Consider the following 17,300-nt stretch of genomic DNA (forward strand, 5'->3'; position numbering starts at 1 on the left):
CCCCTTTCCATCAACTATAATAACAGCTTGAACATAAAAGGTTTACAGCGTTGGCCAGGTTTCAAGCAGTGATGAGGAACATATGAGCAGCAATATTATGTATTCAGAGGCAGTTACGACGTGACCGATACTGTGATCAGTGTGTGATGTCTTTTCATGCGTAGCTCCTCTGGTGTCCATTCAGGATCTCTTTGCAGCGTATCCCCCCCCCCCCCCCTTCTTGAACTTTTGTGCAGGAATTTGGGATCAGCAGACATTTTAATGTTGCTTCTGCTGGATTTTGGAGCATAACAAGGATAACACTTATTTCTCAGGTATGGCTTTTGTTATATATTTATATAATGCATTGATTAACTGATATTGAATTACTATTGAGTAAGTAATATCAGTGAATGTTTCCTTGAGCTTGAATTTTATATCAATCTGAATATTTTAACAGCTACAATTTATTACCTTAAGTTATTTACAATAAATACTACAGTCTTGGCTCAACAGTCTAGGCACATCATGAAGATACTAATGATGCTATAATGTATTTTACACACAGAGCCAATCATAGGTATATGTAATGCCTGTTGAATATAGGAACCTATTAGCTCTAGATATAACTAATAGCTTACAGTTATAACTAAAAAAGGTACTTTATTAGAAGATTTATTTGAAAATAATAAAAGAATCCTTGATTTTAAATATTTTCTAAAAATAGTATTCTGTTGCAGTATACTTGGTTGTATTTATTTTTATACAACTGATATCTTTCTTTTTTTTTTTACTATAGCAATGCCTCCTCCATAATTTCTAAGGTTCTTAATATGAAATGTTAAAACACAAATGTTTTTTTGTCAAAAAAGAACTGACAGATCACATTAATTATTTTGCTGATTACTGTTTTATCCTATAATTGTCTTCATGTTTAGTTTTCTTTTACTTCTACTTAATTTTAAGCCTTCCCTTTTAATTATTCTTTTAAGATATCATAAAACATAAATGGTCCGTCAGAAAACTTGTATTGACCAAAATTTTAGTTGATTCAATTAATCAGCACAATCAGCTATATGTGTTTCCTGCCCTCTAGCTGGTGCTGAGCAAAGTAACGTGCTTTTAATTGTGTATTTTGGTTTGTACGGCCATTTTTAATGGTTAAAATGCTTTCTTTTTTTAAGCTGAATTATTCTTTGGAAACACCTATAAGAAAACCATAAGCTGTACTCTTTAAAACCTGGTATATTAACACAAGTACTAATAAAACTAAGACCTTTTCACCCATTTAGAAACTTATCAGAACAGATTTCCTATAATGTGATCAATTGAGCAGTCTGCACTAATACATGCATTTCCCCTTCACATTCACAGGCCCTAAACATCCTGACCTAATCTCCACAATGAGACTGGTTTTGTTGCTCATGTTACTTTACCTGTGCCATGGAAAACCATACAAGCCAATAAACATAATGGAGTTAATGAAGATTCATGACATCATGCAACAGGACAGTGATGGAAGTGATGCTGATGATGACGACGGCGACGACGATGATGATAACGATATTGAATACAACTTTATTTCAGATTGCCCATTTGGTTGCCAGTGCTCCAGAAGGGTAGTGCAATGTTCAGATCTAGGTAAAAGATGCTTTTTTCTGGATTTTCTCTGTGTTCCTGAGCATTTCCTACCACAAGGAACTCTAAATAAGAAAAATAATAGATCACACCTTTGTGTTTTGAATAGGTTTAATGTCAGTGCCTCGTGACATTCCAGCAGACACGATCATGTTAGATCTGCAGAACAACGACATCACCGAAATCAAGGAGGACGACTTCAAAAAACTGAGTAATCTCTATGTAAGAGAACTGTGTGATGTTCACATGTCTGCTGTTACTAATGGTTGCATGATGCTACCCTATTTTATCTGCATGCAATCAGTAAACACTACAATCGGATAATCAGTATTTTATCTACGTCTAAAGATTCACTTGCATTCTTTTGAATTTATTAACGTATTTATTATTACAGGCCCTGTTCCTGGTGAACAATCAGATTTCAAAGATTCATCCAAAGGCTTTCCAAAACATGGGGAAACTCCGTCTACTCTACTTGTCATATAATCTCCTGACACAAATACCTGAAAATATGCCAAAGAACATCTTGGAGCTAAGAATTCATGACAACAAAATCAGCAGAATCCGAAAGGAGGCATTTAAAGGGATGCAATCATTACATGTTCTAGGTATGGTTTTTATAATTCTTATATTACAAAAAGCACATTATTCAAGGGCACAGTGCACTGATTAGCATATAATACTGCTGTTTCAAACTCTGTGGATCATGAAAAGCAAAAAAAGAAAAGAAAAAAAGAACAATACATTGTCTATTCATTCCTTTTCATCATCAAACTAGAGAATCCTATCAGATGGCACAAAAAAGTGACAAAATAAATAAGTGAAAAATAATAATAAAAATAATATATACACATATATATACATATATATATATATATATATATATATATATATATATATATATATATATATATATATATATATATATATATATATATATATATATATATATAAATTTTTATTTATTTATTTTGTCACCCTTTTTTTTTTGTTTTAGATGAGTGCCCAGGCAGAAGACTAATGTTTTCATCAATTAATAAATACCAGATTCTTAATTTTTAACAAAAAAAAAGATCTCATCATGGCCTATTTAGATTTTTGTTCTTTTTTTAATCACAGGGTAAAAGTTAACCTAGACAAAATTAGTGAAAAGCAAGATTAGCCCCAAAAAGTACAACATTCAGGCAAGTGCCCTTTATTTTGTGCAAATTGTGTTTTGTTGGAGAAAAAAATGAAAAAAAAAAAAAAAAAAAAAAGAAGAAGAAGCAAAAATTTTAATCTTAGTTATTGGTACCCAAGGACACTGAAAGTTAATAATAATAACCTCTTCCTGACTGGAAAATAACCAAACTACGAGCTAGAAGTATGTTTTAATTGAATGCAATATTAAACATGTGCATAATGGCTGCAGCTTCATATATATATATATATATATATATATATATATATATATATATATATATATATATATATATATATATATATATATATATATATAATTCTAATTTTATAAGTAATAATTAAAATTGTATTAATTATAAATTTTTAGCGGGGGATTTTTTATATATATATATATATATATATATATATATATATATATATATATATATATATATATATATATATATATGTATATATATATATATATATTATATATATATAAAAATAAAATCCCCCGCTTGGAATCTCGTGCCCCCGGTTTGTTGCTGAATTGCATTTGCAACATAACTAATTTGTTTGGCTGATTTTCCCAGTCTCTCACTGATAGCACGGTAGACGACAAAACTTGTAGCAAATAGTTTTTTTATGGAGTTTTATGTTGAAATAATGAAATTTATTAATAAAATTATAATTATTACTTATAAAATGAAGACACATGTTAATACAGTACTGTACTGTATATATAAAATAGCATTTTTGGGGTGGCGGCCCTTTATTGCGTTTTTTAATTTATCGCGGGTGGTTTTGGAACATAACATACACATATATATAGTTAGTCCCCTGTTTATCGCAGTGGTTATGTTCCAAAATGTAAAATGTATGCATAAATTTATGCATTATGTTAAATATCCAGAGTCTCTCACATTTCATTACTTTACTCCCCCAGAAATGAGTGCTAATCCTATTGCCAACAGCGGGATTGAACTAGGAGCTTTTGATGATATGGCGACTCTTTACCTGAGAATTGCAGAGGCAAGGCTCATAGCAATACCAAAAGGTAGCGTCTTCTACAATTGTATGGTCACATGATAATATATTAAGGTACACAATATCGACAAAAGTTTGTGGACACCTGACCATAAGATTGGTATGTGCTTTTTGAACATCCTATTCCAGATTTAGTCCCCATTTGCTGTTAAAATAACCTCCACTCTTCTAGGAACACTGTAAAAAAATGTGTTCAATGGGTTGAGGTCAGAGCTCCATAGAAGGTCAGTCAAGAGCTTTTAGTTCAACTGATATAAAACATATCCCCATAGAGCTGGTTTTGTGCACAGGGGCATTGTCATGCTGGAACAGGTTTGGGTTTCCTAGTAAAGGAAAATTTTAATTCTACCTATAAATTGTGGGCTTTTAACTTTTCGCTAACAGTTTTAGAGAAAAGCCACATATGGCAGGTGTTCCAATACATTTGTCCAATACTTTTTACTAAATGCTACAAAAATGTAACCATAATTCTGAGTTAAGACATTTGGTTATGCAAAAACGGTCCAAAATGCTGGTGTTTATAATAAAATTAGTTAAATATGAGTCATTTAGAAAACGTAAATCCTCGTATGGTTCAAGAAAGAATTTAGATACCACAGAGGAGAAGAGCACAGTGTTAAAAGCATGTTTTAAAATGTGTTTTAGATGGAATAAAACTTACTACTGCTGTTCTTTTGATAATTATTAAACTGTTCAAAATCTGCAGAATCTGCATTTAATTTTGCGAAATGTTTATTTGGGCTACTCATTACTCTATATTTATGGTCACAGATCTGCCTTCATCTCTCTCTGAGCTTCACTTGGACTATAATAAAATTGCTAAAGTCGAGGTGGAAGACTTCATGCGATACAAGCATTTGCTGAGGTAAACACAATGTTACAGGTATAACCATCTACAGTGGGGGTAATAATTATTTGATCCCCTGCTAATTCTGTAAATTTTCCCCTCTTACAAAGAAATGAACAGTCTAGAATGTTTATAGTAGGTTTATTTTAACACAGAGAGACAGAATATAAAAATAATTCATAACAACTTGTGCAGGTCTACAATCTTGTCTTGATTCTGTGACTAGTGTCTTTTATACACAAGTTAATATAAGGAGGTCTTTCAAATACTTATTTCACAAACTGATTTATACCGTTTCTTTATTGTTGTTGTTTTTTTTATGGATTTTTTTTGGAATCTGTCTCTCTCTGTTCAAAGGAAACCTACCATAAAAGTTCTACACAGTTAATTTCTTTGTAAGGGGGTAAACTCACAAAATCAACAGGGAGATCAAATAAATATTCCCCCCACTGTACATTGCCATAAAAACAGTCATTTATGAAGATGTTATTTGTTCCGATGTGCTGCAGGTTGGGGTTGGGTTTCAACCAGATCAAATTTGTGGAGAACGGAAGCTTAGCTTATATTTCCAAAGTCAGAGAAATTCATTTGGATAACAACAAGCTGAAAAACATCCCCCCAGGTTTGAACACGCTCAAGTATTTACAGGTAAGTAAAGGACATTTTAGAAAATGGTGTCCATCTTCCTTTTAACGGCATATAATACAGATAAGTGCATACATATGTTGTATACAGAGCCAATCATGTGGCAGCAGCTCAATGCCTGAATTTGTGTAGATACTGGTCAAGAGATTCAGTTAACCTTCATATCAAACATCAGAGCAGGCTGGTTTCATTATTTCAAATACTGCTGACCTCCAGAGACTGTAATACACAACAGTGTTTACACAAAATGGTGTGAAACAAAGGTAAGTGAGCAGCAGCTCTGTAGACAGAAACATGGGGTTTTAAAGGAATGACCAGACAGAAAAGCTAGAGTTGAACCACTCTTTACTGCGGTGAGCAGAAAGCATCTCAAGACACACAAAATGACTAACATATGAATAGGCTACAAAAGACCACATTGGGTACAATAGAAATAAAGTGCATCCGGAAAATATTTACAGCACTTCACTTTTTTTCACATTTTGTTATGTTACAGTCTTAATCCAAAATTCATTATTATCCTCCAAATTCCACAAACAATATTCCATAATGACAACGTGAAAGAAATTTGTATTAAAAAATAAATCAATCACATAACATAAGAATTCACAACCTTTGCCATGACACACAAAATTGAGCTTAGGTGCCTCCTGTTTCCACGGATCGTCCTTGAGATGTTTCTACAACTTGATTGGAGTCCTCCTGTGGTAAATTCAGTTGATTGGACATGATTTGGAAAGACACATACCTGTCTATAAACGGTCCCACAGTAAACAGTGCATGTCAGAGGACAAACCAAGACATGAAGTTCAAGGAATTGCCTGTAGACCTCCGGGACAGGATTGTATTGAGGCACAGATCTGGGGAAGGGTACAGAAAAATTTCTACAGCATTGAAGGCCCCCATCCTCCATAAACAGAAGAAGTTTGGAACCACCAGGACTCTTCCTAGAGCAGGTCGCCCGGGTAAACTGAGCGATCGGAGGAGAATGGCCTTAATCAGGGAGGGGACCAAAAACCAGATGGTCATTCTGAAAGAGCTCCAGTGTTTCTCTGTGGAAAAATGAGAACCTTCCAGAAGAATCATCTCTGCAGCACTACACCAATCAGGCCTGTATGGTAGAGTGGCCAGACGGAAGCCACTCCTCAATAAAAGGCACATGTGGGCCCACCTGGTGTTTGTCAAAAGGCACCTGAAAGACTCTCTGACCATGAGAAGCAAAGATTAAACTCTTTGGCCTGAATGCCAAGCGTCATGTCTGAAGAAAACAAGGAACCGCTCATCACCTGGCCAATACCATCCCTTCAGTGAAACATGGTGGTGGCAGCATCATGCTGTGGGGATGTTTTTCAGTGGCAGTAACTGGGAGACTAATCAGGTTTAAGGGAAAGATAAATGCAGCAATGTACAGAGAAATCCTTGATGAAACCTGCTCCAGAGCGCGCTGGTCATCAGACCGGGTTGTTGGCTTCATCTTTCAACAGGACAACGACCCTAAGCACACAGCCAAGATAACAAAGGACTGGGACGACTCTGTGAATGTCCTTGAGTGGCCCAGCCAGAGCCAGGATTGAACTCTGGAGAGATCTGAAAATGTCTGTGCACCGATACCCCCCATCCAACCTGATGGAGCTTGAAAGGCTTGAGAGAGAAAAAATAGGACTTGTAGCATCAAACTTAAAAAGACATGAGGCTGTAATTGGTGCCAAAGGTGCTTCAACAAAGTATTGAGCAAAGACTGTGAAAACTTGTGTACACTTTTTTTTTTTTTTCGTTTTTAATTTTTCATAAATTTGTAAAGATTTCAAACAAACTTCTTTCACGCTGTCATTATGGGATATTGTTTGTAGACTTTTGAGGAATATAATAAATTTAATCTATTTTAGAATAAGGCCGTAACAAAACAAAATGTGGAAAAGATGAAGCGCTGTAAATACTTTCAGGATGCACTGTAGTCCACTAATTGATTGGTTGAGCAGCATTTTCAAAGTGCTTATATTTAGTATAACTGCTCTGCGACTTTTCACTGTCTCTCGCTCCACAACTTTTCAGAAATAAAACATTATTGCCAAATCACAGCCTTCGAGATAATTAGTATAAATGCACTCCTGCAATACTGCTTAATCAACATCATGTACACCGACCAGGCATAACATTATGACATTATGACTAGTGAAGTGAATAACACTGATTATCTCTTCATCATGGCGCCTCTTAGTGGGTGGGATGTATACGGCAGCAAGTGAACACTTTGTCCTCAATGTTGATGTGTTAGAATCAGGAAAAACGGAAAATCTCAGGATTTGAGAGAGTTTGACGAGGGACAAATTGCGATGGCTAGACAACTGGGTCAGAGCATCTCCAAAACTGCAGCTCTTGTGTCTGTCAGAAGTTGTCAAAGGAAAGAACAGTGGTGAACCGGCGACAGGGTCATGGGCTGCCAAGGCTCACTGATGCACGTGAAGAGCGAAGGTTAGCCCATTGCTGAAGAAGTTACTGCTGTTAATGTTCGATGGGTCGGGACTGTTTTGGCAGTAAAGGGGGACCAACACAATATTAGGCAGGTGGTCATAATGTTATGCCTGATCAGTGTATATAAATCTATAATCAAAATTATCACACGCTTACGATTCCAGGGTATATGCAACTATTAGCAAATACAATTATTATTATTTTCCAACTGCACATACTTCATTTCAACCCTAAATTGATATATTTATTGACAAAAAGCCCCTATATGAAGTGGATAAATCAAATAACAGCACAACCACAAAAGGTGATAACCCTGTTTTGCCATGTGTTATTAGGTGGTGTACCTTCATGCTAACAGCATTACCAGTGTGGGAGTGAATGACTTTTGCCCAACAAGATCCAAGGCTAAGAAGGCTCTCTACTCAGGAATCAGCCTATTTGCCAATCCAGTAAAATACTGGCAGATCCAACCGGCCACCTTCCGCTGTACATCTGGCCAAAGATCTCTGCAACTTGGCAATTTTAGACGAAAGTGAGCACTTGGTTCCACTGGAGGGCAGCAACTCAACGTGTATTTAGTTATGTCTCCCAGTTAGTAACTGGGATGTTTATCCCTGAAGTCAGGTTGCACCATACACCCACATCTGCTGATGAACTAGTAGTTTACTTGAAAAACACCCTGTGAATATAATTATGTAACATATTACACACCAGGTATTTTAATTTTGCTGGAAACTATTCGACATGGTTTATTAGGACCACAGGTAGTAGAGTATCTACATTGGGTGCAATCTTTGCTATAATCTGTCTATACCCTCATGCAGAATTTGTTGGTTGTTGGTGGTATTGCTAAACTGAAGTCATCAAAAAAAAAAAAAAAAAAAAAAAACCTGTATAATCAATGTTAGTAAACATTAAATTGTTTGACTGAGTATAAGTATGAGCATTAAGTATTCGAGAGACGTAAAGCGAATCTCTAATGTAGACTAAGACTTGTAAACTTTGAACTAAGCTACAGCCACATTTGTGTCAAACCTTTGTTGCAATGTGTAAAAAGAATTAAGTGTTTTGTGAATAAACAGAAAAATAAAAACCAGAAGAAAAAACATTCAGACTCCAATGAAAGAGCCATCTTTACAAAACTGATTTATTTAGCCATTATTTGAAGTAAAAAATGTTTAGGATACTAGTGTTACATCCAAATACTAGTTTTAACCCTGTTCTGTATAATTTCCAAGAATTGTGTCCTTAATGCACCAGATAAAAAAATTATAGATCATGTGCTAATAAATTAAAGACTCTGTAGCCCATGTTAAGTCACATATTTCTCTAAATAATCTTTTTAGCATCATCTCACTCACTCAAATTTAGAAAGCATTTGGTCAGGTTCACGATAGATCCGGATGCTATTCCGGGAACACTGGGAGTGAGGCGATCATTTATTTAATTATTAGTAGGAGATTAAGGCAACATTTAAATTTTCCGGCCAAGAGTGACAATTCAAACACAACCACAAGCACACACTAACATCCACATCCACAATTAGAACTGCTAAGCCACCATGACACAGTTTTCCTGAAAAATACTGGTGTTATATTAGCATATATTTTGGACATTATATAACACTGTTAATCAGATCTCATCGCAACACGGCTGTTTGTTCAAACTGAGAGCCCCAGAGCCATATTGATTATTACAACTCCATAAGAACGTCCATACACGAGTTAAAACATATCCTGTGTTCCAAATTTCCAGATGGCTGCCATTCTACAAAATGAATTGATGAACTGAACACATGAACTGAAAGCTTAAAAAATGAATTACGCCTCAGCACTGAGTATGTCCCCTTAAATGTGCATTGACTCTCTGTCTTTAGCAACAGGTTTGTATAGTGTAGGTTTGTGGTGGACCCAAAAGCTATCTCAGGACTATTGGGTGTGAGGAGAAAACACACCCTGGATGGGACACCAGTCCTTTGCAGGAGAACCATGCACACATACACTTATTCACACCTTTCAGAACAACAAGTCCACCTACTGGAACGGTCTGGAGCGGCTGGAGAAAAGAGTAAATGGTAGAACCCAGAGGAAACCCATGTGAACACGGGGGAACGTGTAATTTGACACAAACAGTAAACGAGCTAAATCAGGGAACCTGAAGCTGTGAGAAAGTAACACAACACTACACACTCCTCACAAATGTGTATAATCAGTATAATTATATCACCTGATAAAGTCAATTAAACATGAATTCATTTACATGTAAGGTACACAATTTACAGGATATGTAGAGTACTCGACTGGGACTTATGGACTATTTTTGCACATCTGATCCCCTTTTTGTACTTTGGGAGACAAAACTGTAAGAAATGTGACCAGTTTTTCTTTTGGAGCAGAGTCTAGACTGTCCATCTGGGTTTAAGATACAAATTGTTTAGTGAATGGTTTAAATTTCAACCAATTCTTAGTTGGACATCCTACGACGATTACAACTTTTACCAGCAGATGGAGCTTTTGCTTCAACTTTCACAAACCTATTAATCTAACATGCACAATTCAACACAACAACAATAATAAGAATTATAATAATAATAGTAATATTAATGCTCGCTTGATGGTAATACTGTATTTCTGCAGATGTCTTTAATACAAAGTTAACTATATTTGCTATATATATAAACCACCTGCGATTAAACATTAAATATTGCTGGAGGAAGCTTCTGGTACAGATTATGCTTCACAAAAAGTAAACCAAATTAGCACAGCCAATCAAAAATCTTTTCAATCAAACTGTCCTTAACTGTGAACCGCTGAACACTATCAGTAATGTTCTCCAGCTAGAAACAACTGTTTTAAAGAGGTCATATTTGCAAACAGTGAAAGTGACACATGATTTATGTCCTTTTTTTTTATTTTCTTTTTTTTTATTGACTCTATCTAGTTTATAAAAATATTTAATAAACCATATAGTTATTGGCGAATGTATTTCACTGTAGACTTGATAGTCAGGCAAACTGCATAACAGCACTATTAAAGTGTATTTAGAGTTTGTCATAAGAGCCAACTTGCTGCTGAATAGGAATCCCAGTTCTAGGCAAGAAGTGCTTTTACCAGATGTGAAATGTGAGCCGGATTCGATAGAGATGTTTCTTTATCAAAATGTCTTTAACATTCATGACTCGGTTACATAATCCAAACAATTCTTAAAAAGCTCTCTGTTTCAAGGCCTTCAACATTGCCAAACACAGAAAACATCCACTTGTTTTTACTTCGACTTGATTCAGGGGCAACATTTAGTTTGACTTCTAAAGTTGTTGGATTGGAGAAGCTAAAAAAAGATATTAAGGATATCTTGAATATAAAACAAAAGAGTGCCCGGAATATAATTTTTTCCCAAAACAGTAATCATATAACCTAAAATAAGGTCTTCTCAGCATCACTTAATTTTATTCTAAGTAAATTCCTAAGCTACAAACCTACTAAGAAGTATGTGTGGAAATAGGTCAAACTGAATTCCTCTTTTGTAACTGCAGTGGTCCAACGTATGTACAGTATAGTGTTTAGCTGATTTTTTGAAGTGAAATAAACACAAACAGTGCATCAAAAACTGTTAGTTCTGCAAATGTTAATGCACAATTACTTTACTTTTGATGAACTTTAAAAAGGGAAAACAAATTTAGGCAGTGACTGACTTGTTTCTCAGGTCAGCAATTGGCATTAGGAGTTTGTTAGCTGATGACAATCGTTGAGTCCTCCAAGCCATTGAGGGAGGATGTGAGAGTTAATCTAATCGATGCCCATTAAGTCATGAACATTTAAAAAATCTAGCAAAGCAATTCCAGATTGCATATTCCATTCTCCAAAATTCTGCCATTATGTGGAAGTCAAGGCAGTATCTGGATTAACAAGAAACCTGCTCATATGATGGTCAGATCAGCAGAACAAAATCAAATGCCTGCAGGAAGGATTAGTTGACAAAAGTGGTGTTGCACAGCATTAAGGGCAGAAACATGATCACTACAGACAAATCTTCAGAATGACCAAATGTCTGATGGGTGCAAAACAATATCCAGATCAGCCAGAAGCATTTTGGAAAGTGCTTTATGGTAAAAATTCTCTAGCGATCAAAGGTCACCATATCATGTTTGGAGAAAAGGAGAAGCATTTGATGAAAAAAAAAAAAAAAAAAAAACCAACACTTTTCCAAGTTTTAAGCATAATGGTTTATCTACTGTACTTTTGAGGTAGTGTGGCAGCCAGTGGCACATAATTAGAGGTGAAGCAAAAGTGAATTTTACCGATAGCTAAGTTGGATAGTACTTACCAATAAATGATTAATCAATCAATAGAAAATGGATTCTGGATAAAAAAAACAAAAACCCTCCATGTAATATAGTACTAAACTTTATAACGAAAACCCCCCCCCCCAAAACCCTGTATTTAATCATGATAGTGTGCTAAATAAAATAAATATATTAATTAATGCAATTGCATAACTAATAAATATAATTGTATAATTATTAATGTGTTAAACATCCCCCCCCCCCCCAAAAAAAAAGTGACATCAGTGATTTGCCTCTAGAGGCCGCTATCGTAATGGCAGAAGCCTGGAGGCTGGAAAAACTATCGACATGGATTTTTGCCAGAAGCCCATAGTCCCAGCAATCACCTTTTGCTGCCGATTAATAGGCAAAACCAATTCGGCCTTATTTGGAAATAATAATAGCAAGTGGCACATAATAGGAAAATTTAACTACAGTCAGTCAAGAAACTGAAGCTGATCAAAATGATCAGAACAAGTGATTCAAAACATACCTAAAAATCACCATAAATTACTTCAGGTAATGCAAGCTGAAGCCTCTGAAATGGCCCTCAGTCCCCTGAATTAATCATTGAAAATCTGTGGGTGGATCTTAAACATGTGAAGTCATTTCAGAACTTAAAAAAACGCAAGAAAGAATAGGTGAAAATTTCCAAATGAACAAAAGAAAGACACTACAAAATATTTTTACAGACATTAATTATTAAAAATGCCAGATCATACAAAATAGGACTGATTAGAGAAATCCAACAAGGCGACCAATTAGGATTTCCCAATTTACTTACCGCATTGTTGCTTAGTGATTTATTGATGTTGCTGAAATTGTGGCTCTGGTTTTGCACTAGTGCGATTACAATTGTTGGCAAAGTTAATGAAGGATTCCCCATGATGTTAAATGCAATATATAAAGATCGTTCTTATCCAGGGTGGATGCCGGCATTGTGTTCCACATAGTGGTGGCAAATAATATTCAATACATCACTATATCTATATATATCTATATATATCTATATATATATATATATCTATATCTATATATATATATATATATATATCTCTCTCTATATATATATGAGAGAGAGAGAGAGAAAGAGAGAGAGAGAGAGAGAGAGAGAGAGAGAGAGAGAGAGAGAGAGAGAGAGAGAGAGAGACCATATGCCACAATTTTGATCAAAATGCATATTTGATGATGGAACTAAAAAGAACAATGCCCCTTGGACAATATTTTGAACATCTTTTTGTAGAGTTTGAATCGCATGTTCTGTTTTCAATTCCTGTATTAACCACAAAAAAAAATAAAATAAAATGTATCTGAGCCCAAAGCATGCCCTGAAAAGGAAAAAAAAAAAAAAAAAAAAAATCACACCAACGTGTTTTTTTAAGGGATGCAGAAATATCCTCATAAACACAGCCTAATCCTTGTGAAAGCCCCATAGGCAGCTCAAGTGTCTGTGAAGTGTCCATGCATTTTAAGGACATGACAGAAAAAAATTAAATGCAGAAAGTCTTCAAATGTACATATATCCTTAATACTTTCAATATTAAATCATTTTATTACTGTTTTACAAATAGTTGCAAGACTTCTGACAGGTGATTGTCTGCTTGCCAAAGCTAGAGGCCCTTTTTCCCCCCACAACCATGTGGAATGTGTACACTTAAGAGTGTTCGAGAAAAAGTGTTTCCAATGCAACAATTTTCTTCTCATCATCACAATTTGGCCAACTCTGTGAGTGCAGAGAGACATGAAGGGGTGGCTTTAGGGGGGGAGGGAGGCAAAGGGGTGGTCACAAGCTGACAGAAACAGCAAGAGAAACTTTGCTCAGGAAACATATGGAACAAATCTTCAGGTTGGCCTGGGCCACTGCTGCCACGTCTCACATACCGGCGTCTCCAAGAAAGGGAAAAAAGAAGAAGAAGAAGAAAAAAAAAAAAAAAAACACCGCTTCACAACAGGTTTGGACTGTTTAAGTATTCTCATCCTGACAAACACCTGGGAAGACAAATCCTCAAATCTGATGGCGTAAATGGTTTGATTTTAATTAGCAGTTAGAGACTGATTATCTTCAGATCAACAGAACATTCAATACGTTCATTTAAACCACAAAAAAGATTGATGGCTTATGAATTCTGTTGACAGCAGGCAGAATGATTTAAATTGACAAAACTTCATATATATTGGATTCATCTACAAGAGGAATCCTTCCATATAGTTACATCAATTAAATGTCAGAATTGTAATTTTTCTTTGAGAGAAAGCTGTATCTCTCCAGCCTGTTTTGATTAACGATTTTCTTTATAACATTAGAATGTTCTTTTCTTCAACAATAGGTTGAACATACTGATATATCTTTATATAAGTACTGGGAAAGTTGTGCTAAAGAATAATTCAGCTAAATTGTATATAGCTAGGGGTTTGGAAAATGTTTTCCATGCTTGTGATCTATTGTTAAAAAAGAAACACGATAAAACAATTATCAGTTATGAATTACATCACAGTTACATAATTGTCCAGAACCAATATCCAAAAAAAAGAGACAGGATACCAAACATTTGTACCATTTCAGCAAAATATGAAACAATGCAATAGAACGATCAGCTGTGGCAACTGTTTACCAATTTTTTCTTTTTTTCCCTAAACAAATATAATAAAATATCTAATAGAAACATAATTGTCACCTTTTAGAAATCACCTAAAATCAAAATCAGCTTTAGAATTACTTCCACTCCGGGTGAAATAATAAATAAATAAATACAATTCTGGAGTTTCTTTAAAAAAAATTTTTTTTTAAAATAGTGACTTACAAAGGCTTTGAATGGTCTGCTTTTCCCCCCTTTTTAATGTTTTTTTTCTGCTTTAATCAAAAGGTTTAGGCTTTTTGTTGGTACCTCAATTACAGAATGTGACATTTCTCTTACAACGACTCTAATTAAAAACCAGCCGTTTTGATTAGTCTTTGAGAAGCTTCAGTCTTCTCAAATATACACATAAGCGATTAGATGCTACCATCCCCCAACTTTCACACGCCCACCCAGGTTTGTTCACAGTGGAGTGGCTGACTAATTTATGTCCTTGTGGCTGTTTTACCATTTGGCTCCTGGTCAAGTGTTGCTTGCACTACTGGCCTGTACAGACTCTCTGAACTTGAAAAATCTGCGTTCACGCTAAAGTCCCACACGCCTAAGATTTTCTGCCCTCTGGACCCACCTGAACAATCCTGATTCCCCTCTCTCCTGCTTTGGTCCACTGAAAGCCAAACTGTGCATGGAACCACACAAACACCACAAAGATGGCTGTGTATGAGCTTTCTGATATAGCCCAAAACAATTACCAATTGCTAAGAATAGTGCACACTTAATAAACAGACTTAGTTTTAACTTATAGTTAAAACTCTAGAAATGCTCATAATCATGTTCCAATTATTTGGCTCTAATGCATGTAACTTGGCAAGAGTAATTATTTATAATCCCACTATCTGGTTTCACTCATAAGAGCATCGGTTTCTTTCAAGGTTTCTTCCTTTCGTTGTCCCAGTGAGTACTTCCTTGCCACTATCGCCTCTAGCTGGCTCAATACCAAAAATGTTAACATTTTAATACCTAATTAATATCCAGATTTCTGTACAGCTGCTTTGTGACAAATGTCAATCGTTTAAAGCGCTGCATAAAAAAGTAGTGCGGTTAATTAGCCCATTCACACACTGAAAATGAAAGAAGTCAAATGTTTAATTGAAGAAATTAGAAACTGATGAAAACCAGATGTAAAATGATTTGTACCCCTAGAAATCCTTCTGAACAAACTCTAACTGAGGCTCACTCCCATTTATATTTGACATTTTTAACACACGAGTGCTTCAGGAATTTCTTAATATGGTGAGAATTTAAAGAATATACAAATAAAATAGATACAAAAAAACGTAAAAAATACATCCATCCAGATGCAAGTAAATTTGGGCCTCCATGCACACTGATTTTAGAAATACCACCATTTGGCAACAAGTAACCAACAAGATGGCAGCATTCTGAGATTACAAAATAAACAATGCCTACAATCATCTACTACCTTCATATCAACAATTTACTTTGAACGCGTGCCAGAGGAAATCCTTATCTTTCATCTAACCACAAGATTAAGTGCCTGGAGATTGGTAGTTACAGGAACTTTGACAGAGGCCAAGTATATGGGACAAAAATAGAGCTTTGGCAACACACAATCAGGATGGGTTTGGCATAGAGATAGGAATGCTGTATGGTGGAGAATCGGCGATGTGTGGTTGTGTGAAGACTTATTACACGGCATCACGGATTTCATGAATGCCAGGAAGTTGTAAATGATAATCCGGATGCCGCAACAAAGAAGTTCTAGGTCATCTAGGTCATCAACTAGGTTAACATGCATAAAAATACAATAGTTACACAAAAAAAAGGTTAACTGGCCACAGAATCAAGCTTATGTCATGTCCACCCAAGCTCCTAAACTAACCCTTTAAAGGAGATTCTACAAGAGTGGACCGAAAGCCCTAAAGGAACTGAATAGAATCTATATTGTGAAGATTCCTTGCTCTGTATCCTACATACTCTTCAGGAAAGCTTGTACCATGTACTAAATGCAGGGAGGCCAATAATTGTGGCACATGGTTTTGTTAAAATCTGTCATATAACTTACAGTTTTGTAGGTGGTTGAGCATGAACTGCTTATTTGTGGTTGGTCCGGCCACAACTGCTGTTAGGTCCAAGTGACGATATTGTCAAGGCCAATGCCTGAATTTCATACTTTTCAATGTACATTTTGACCTTTGGATCATCTTTGTTTTCCTGATTTAGACTACGAGGATGTTCTGGTTAGGAATTTTCTGCTAGAGTAAGATTCATGAGTCCATAGAAAAATGGCAGAAAAGCTTTGTTTGTTGCAAATATGAAAGGAGAACTGCATATTATTTTGGTTAACAGTGGTTTCCAGATTTTTCTTTTTTTTTTTTTTTACTATTTTTATTGGAACCATGAATGACCTTAGCTAAAGCAAAGGAAGTCTGTGCATTTTCACATATTCTTGTGGGATTTTTACCCCAAGGGGTCGCATCACAGCTGTCGCTTAACCCTTGGAGAAATGTTGGCAGCCTGTCTATTCTTGGTAAGATTCACCATTGTTACAAGTGTTCATCATTTGGCTTTTACTGTGGTTTGGTGAAGTCCC

General features: G+C 35.4%; 2 protein-coding genes across 3 annotated transcripts in view; one reads left to right on the forward strand and one right to left on the reverse strand.

Moving 5' to 3' along the window:
• cenpp (centromere protein P) overlaps positions 1-17,300 on the reverse strand; it is an 89,580-nt gene that overhangs the window by 33,433 nt on the left and 38,847 nt on the right. The gene's annotated exons all lie outside the window — the stretch shown is intronic.
• Positions 1,352-8,895, forward strand: aspn (asporin (LRR class 1)). The gene is made up of 7 exons (XM_083534542.1): positions 1,352-1,620; positions 1,727-1,839; positions 2,012-2,225; positions 3,725-3,835; positions 4,597-4,690; positions 5,182-5,320; positions 8,125-8,895. The coding sequence occupies exons 1-7, from the start codon at positions 1,383-1,385 to the stop codon at positions 8,323-8,325; spliced, it is 1,110 nt and encodes a 369-aa protein (XP_083390668.1). The 5' UTR covers positions 1,352-1,382; the 3' UTR covers positions 8,326-8,895.

This window comes from Silurus aristotelis, assembly GCF_946808225.1.
Source record: "Silurus aristotelis genome assembly, chromosome: 28".
Classification (NCBI taxonomy): domain Eukaryota; kingdom Metazoa; phylum Chordata; class Actinopteri; order Siluriformes; family Siluridae; genus Silurus; species Silurus aristotelis.